A 6,250-nucleotide genomic window follows, 5' to 3' on the forward strand; every position below is an offset into this window, starting at 1 on the left:
TTTCGGTAATTAATAGGACGGATTTTCGGTTGATTAGAATCTGTTCACACATGTGGAAACTTGATTGGTCCAGCATTATATATTTTGGTCAGGACTGTAATTAATTAGGTGCTAGTTTGTTAATTACTAATTCGTAGGATTCTAAAAAAAATTCTTGAATATTGCCTAATTATGTTTTTTTTCAACTCAAACTAATTTGAGATTGAAATTTTTTGAAATTCGAAATCTCTCATATGAGAAAAGACAATACTCATAAATATTCTGCGGGCCCAACGGCACCCAATATCAACTACACGAGCAACGGACTTTACGTGGCCCAACTCCCCTATTTCACGGCCCAAAGCTAATTTAGCTCCCCGAGAAAATTCACCTTCAAAAAGCTCTCTACCTTCTCTTCATTCTCTCATACTTCTTCTTGTTCTTCTTCACCTGAGCCCAAATGGAGCCATGGCTCGATGACTTAGCCGATGATCTTCAGAGCATCAGCTTCAACTCCACCACCACTTCCACCACCACTGACATTAACCGCTCCACCAGTTCCGGTTCCGAAGCCACGTGGACTGCAACCACCGCCTCTTCCGCCTCCTCTTCCTTTAACCAACATGTCATTAAACCACGCGCCGCCACTCCCTCCGGCGACCCTTACTGGGACGCCATTACACGTGTCATTTCCACTTCTCCTTCGTCCTTAATTTCCCTCAACGACCTCCGCTTCCTCCACCGCCTTGGCTCCGGCGATATCGGTTCCGTATATCTAGCCGAAATTAAAACTCCGGCGCCGGAAAGTTCGTCGAAGGCGTCGGCGGTAGCTTACTTCGCGGCTAAAGTTATGGATAAGAAGGAACTGGCGGGCCGTAATAAGGAAGGAAGAGCGAGGACAGAGCGGGAAATACTAGAAATGTTGGATCATCCTTTTCTACCGACGCTTTACGCCTCCATTGATTCTCCGAAATGGTCGTGCTTGTTGACGGAGTTTTGTCCCGGCGGTGACCTTCACGTCCTCCGGCAACGTCAGCCGGCCAAACGCTTCCCTGAATCCGCCGTCAGGTTTGCTCATTACTACTCTCACATTACACTGAAAAACACTTACTATTTGAAATAATGTCCAAATATTCTTTCATATTTACATATAATATGTTGGAGAAATTTATCGACTGTAATCTCTTCTATTTTCAAATTTTAAAAAACTCGAAGAAGATGAAAGTGACGTGTCTTAGTGGGACCTACCACCTGGAGAGGAGCTGGTGATTGCCAGTAGTAGGGCCCATCTAGTTGGTCACTGTATCATCTTCTTCGATCTTCTTCTCTTTAATGACGGAACACAGGATCTATGGTGGACTGTCGTACATCAGATCCCTGAAAGAATGGTAACTAAGGAAGAAAATTAGTACATGTGTCTTATTTTACACGAAATTCAAAAATCTTCTTTTTTCTTAAATTTCGTGCCCAATCAAATGAGTTCACATAATACATTGTAAAGTATGTCATAGGCACACGTGCCCCAATCTATGACTTTAAACTTCGGCAGAGTTTGAGTTTAGCCAATAAGAGAGAGACACGTGGTTATGCTTATGTTCTTGCACCACTAAATAAGGCTAAACTTGTTTCACATAATTTTGTTTTGGCTTTTTACTAATCACCGTCGGCTGAGGAGTGTGTTGCATGTATGCTACAATTTATTAGTACATTTACTACTAAGTATTTTCATCTACTCGTATGTTTTATAGTTGACCCAATGGGGGTGCATGTGGGAGGGGATTGACTTAATCACGTGTCCTCTGCTTCATGCTTGTGTTTTCTAATTTTTGAAGATTTGTTTAAATCAAAGTCGATAATAATTCAAATAGTTTAATATTCTACGTGCGCTGTGTTTTGGTAAATGTTGGAAAATGTTCTATTCTGATTTTCATGGGCGTTGGTTGATGGTTTATTAAATGCTCCAAAGCTTGACGGTTACCCCTCGGTCCGTCCTATTTTAATTGCCGTTTTATATCTTTTCATGCCATAAGTACAAGGTATAGTTGAAAATAATTACAAATTTAGTTGACTAAATGTTTTTTGAGAATGAAATAGTATTAAAAAGAACTACTGTTTCTTTAATATTAAATTAAAGGTATAAGTTGAAAATTATTACAAATTTATTCTTGAATTCTTAAAGCGTAAATTATTGGGATGGTATTTTTAAGCTGAAGTGACTGTTAATTTGGGAGGAGAGTACTATTCTTGAGGGAAGCTTTGTAGCAAAAGTTGAAGACCAAAAATAAACTAGTCCAAGGTTAATGTGCCTAATTAACTTTTCTGAGAATTTTGTAGTTTGTCCAATTATCAATAATCATTCCCAAAATTAGGGGAATAGTCAAACCGTCAAAAGTAAGGGAAAAGTAATCAAGATGCAATTCCATTAATTTTTCCGGAATATCAGGGATTTCGAATTTTAACGTGGGGAATATTAATCTCGACGACCTTTTATTTCTCTCAATGTTCTTTACCATAGTGGCCCTATATAGTACTATTTCTATAATTGACAAATATGCCATGTTGGTACACAAGTTATACAGATGATGACAACCTAGCTAGACCAAGACGAATGTGACTAGAAGGAAAGTAGTGGAAATGATTCAACTCTAATTTCTCTAGCTTAGTTTAGAAAGTAGTTGTGATTGAGCTTAAAACAAGGTCCTGGAGATTATAACTTTTTTTCTGACTTGACATTTCACTGCCTGAATTTGGGACTTTATGATTTGGAAGGACGTCTCTTTTGATTATGTATGACCCCTTATGTCTCATAAAACATAATAGCAAACTAGATAAGTCTGTCGATTAAGGGCCAAAATTGAAAAGAAAAAAATATAGTGTATTATTATTCTGAAATAACCTCTTCAACTTGTGGAATTATATTAAGTTTATTATTGTTGTTGAACGTTTAATTCTTGAAAACATCAATCATTCTGATTAGAAGAATTAGATGGGAAGTAATATTCTATAACAATTTAATCCCTACCAAAATGCAATATTACCTACTAACTGAGCTGAATTATTGGGCTACAGAGTAGCTCCTTCTTGATTCCCCTGTTTTTCCGTTCTGCCTACAAAGATTTGCCAAGATTGAGTAGGCCGTACTTTTTTTAACTAATTTGTGGGTAGTTTGCTCTAATCTACTTGCAATATCTTTTCATTTTTCCTCATAATGAATTGCCATGATATTTTCAAGAAAATTTATTTACTATGATATAGGAAAGGGAAAATATCCCTGATAAAAACTACTCTAGTGATGGGGAAGTCCTTGATATTCTTATATGAAATAACTTTTTCTTCTTTTGTGGATATCCCACGAACTTCTTTTTCCTTTTTTCTTTTATAAATCTAGTACACGATGTAATCATGTTACACTTGTGGAAAGCAACTAAACGAACAACACAAAAAGGAGAAGAGGACAGTAAAGTTGCGCCATGATCTAGACAGTGTGCACGGACCCAGTTCTTTTAATCTTGCTACGTTGCATGGGGAAATAGTGAGGGTCCAGGATTCCACATAATAAAATAATATACTATCTTTATAGAAGCACATTGGTCCCCTCCTCTATCCTCATATGATAAGAGTTGAAACATAGTGCTGCTTTGTGCACCTGTAGAGTACATCCACTTTATTACAGTTTTTTCCTTTAATTTTCTCATGCATCCATCTTTTGTATCATGATTTTACCTGAAAAGAAGTTTTTTCATTCTTTTTCCGTTGTTCTAGGGTTGTCTACACGTATCTAAAGGATATAAATTATATAGACTAACTGTATCAAGCATTTAAACTCCCAGTGTAATTTTACTTGTTATGGAAGATTATTTACCATTTATTACGTATAACTTACCAATGAATGTTAGGTTTTCTTATACGATCAGAGCATGGAACTTAAATTCATATTTATAAATTGCTTGTGCGTACATTAGACTAATCTCATGGTGTCTCCAGGTTTTACGCATCTGAGGTGGTGGTAGCACTGGAGTACATTCACATGATGGGAATTGTTTACCGTGATTTGAAACCTGAAAATGTCTTGGTCCGATCAGATGGTCATATCATGCTCACTGATTTTGATCTCTCACTAAAATGCGATGACTCCACATCAACACCAGCTCAAGTGATTTCAAGCCAAAATACACCTAATGGAACTCAACAAAATGAGTACAAAATTGAACCACCAAAGTTTACATCTTCTTCATGTATCCTTCCTAACTGTATAGTACCTGCTGTTTCATGCTTCCACCCAAAAAGGAAGCGAAAGAAGAAGCAAGGCCATCTCGGTGGACCTGAATTTGTTGCTGAACCAGTCGATGTTCGATCAATGTCATTCGTGGGAACTCACGAGTATTTGGCACCAGAGATTGTGTCAGGTGAAGGCCATGGTAGTGCAGTTGATTGGTGGACACTAGGGATTTTCATATTTGAGTTGTTATATGGTGTAACACCCTTTAAGGGGATAGACCATGAACTAACACTAGCTAATATCGTGGCTCGAGCCCTTGAATTCCCTAAAGAGCCAGCAATCCCGACCCCAGCTAAAGACCTGATATCACAACTACTTACAAAGGATCCAGCTAGAAGATTGGGGTCAACTATGGGTGCCACAGCAATCAAACACCATCCATTTTTCCAAGGAGTCAATTGGGCACTTTTAAGATGTACATCACCACCATTCGCTCCTCCACCATTCAGTAAAGAATTTCTGTCTGATGGAAGTTGCCCTGATACCCCAGTAGAATACTACTAGTAGTGTGAATAAAGATTCAAAAGTCAATCCTTTGGACCAGATAAGTTACAAACTTACAGCTTCATTTCTTCTGGCTACAGAAAGGAAGAAAGAAAGAATGAAGAAAGCTATTTGTGGACTTTTCTTGGTGCTTATTACTTGGCTAGCAAATGAATATTTATCAATACAACAATATCTGGAAATGACCCACCAAGGCAAAATATGAGGTCATTGCATTGTTTGCTAGCCTATGGCTCTCTTGCAATAATAGGTGGACAAAGGAAGGTTCATTTTCCATTCTTTTATCTCAAAGTCAATGGCTTTGTCGGAAACATCGGATCTTGACAAAATACATGTAGACATGGATACACAATCAAAGGGCCGGTGGGCTGAAGGGTTTGGTTGGTTGGTTGGTGGTGGAGGTTGTAGAGTGGATCAAGGATGGCCCTGCCCCCATGTTTTTGACTCTTGTTCTTTTCCTTATGGAAAAGCATGATGTTTCCATGTGAGTTGTTTATTAATTAGCATTTGTAAGATTGTAGGATAGTCATGGGTGTCTTGTGAATTTTCTTTAATTATATAAATATCTTTACAAAAATGATTATAATGGTATTAGTAATTTCATCAACCCTAAAATGTCGCGTTATTGCCAATCGTTTCATATCAATGCTGTCCCGTCACTCATCAGGTTGTTTAAACTTCGACTATGTTTTATCGGGTACTAGGAGTAAAATCACTTAGTTTTTTTTTTTATTACATTGATGCCAATTATTTTGGTAAGATCAATTTGTTTAGTATTGGTTGTTACGACTTACGTGCTTTGTTGATTTGATTTGGTTAATTGGTTTGTCTGTTGATTATGATTATTGTTTTGACTGTCTTTAGGAAAGAGTTAATTATGGAGAAAAGTCTAATCACCTTTTTGAGTGGGTGCTATTAGAATAAATTGGACACAACTTAAGGAGCTTGAATCTCAGTTTTGGGATGATTTGGTGAAATTTTAAGGTGGTTTGAATTGAAAATTCGAAGTAAAAACTGAACATGAAAAAATGATATGTGTATCACACTGTGTATCATTTGTGTATCACATATGTATCATATTTGTATTAATTATGTATCACATGTATACCTGTGTGTGAGATACATGCGTGATACATGTTTGATACATGTGTCGCAGAAGACTTTTTTGAACTCGATTTAATTACGAATTTTGATACAAAACCAGTCCAAATCACCTCCAATCTTCCTCAAATTTTGTGTATTGACTTATCTATATATTTTCAATGAATTTCAACTATACCCATTGAAAAAGTTCCTTTTTTGTTTAGATTTTTGGAATATTGTGTATATTTTTGTATTTCATCACCTTATTTGCTATCCCGTCCATGAAATTTTCTTTCCGTCTTGTATCTAGTGTTGCTAATCACGCTTAAAAATATGGAAGGTGATTTTTGCATGTGATTCTTTGAGAGAAAGAACCCTATTATTTGGTTTTTCAATTTTTATTGG

General features: G+C 36.9%; 1 protein-coding gene across 1 annotated transcript; it reads left to right on the forward strand.

Moving 5' to 3' along the window:
- The first annotated feature begins 322 nt into the window (after nucleotides 1-322).
- Nucleotides 323-5,369, forward strand: LOC107770882 (serine/threonine-protein kinase AGC1-5-like). Its single transcript, XM_016590213.2, has 2 exons — nucleotides 323-1,047; nucleotides 3,964-5,369. Exons 1-2 carry the CDS (start codon nucleotides 440-442, stop codon nucleotides 4,760-4,762), a joined length of 1,407 nt encoding a protein of 468 aa, XP_016445699.1. The 5' UTR covers nucleotides 323-439; the 3' UTR covers nucleotides 4,763-5,369.
- Nucleotides 5,370-6,250: the final 881 nt, after the last annotated feature.

Source organism: Nicotiana tabacum, chromosome 18 (assembly GCF_000715075.1).
Source record: "Nicotiana tabacum cultivar K326 chromosome 18, ASM71507v2, whole genome shotgun sequence".
Classification (NCBI taxonomy): Eukaryota; Viridiplantae; Streptophyta; class Magnoliopsida; order Solanales; family Solanaceae; genus Nicotiana; species Nicotiana tabacum.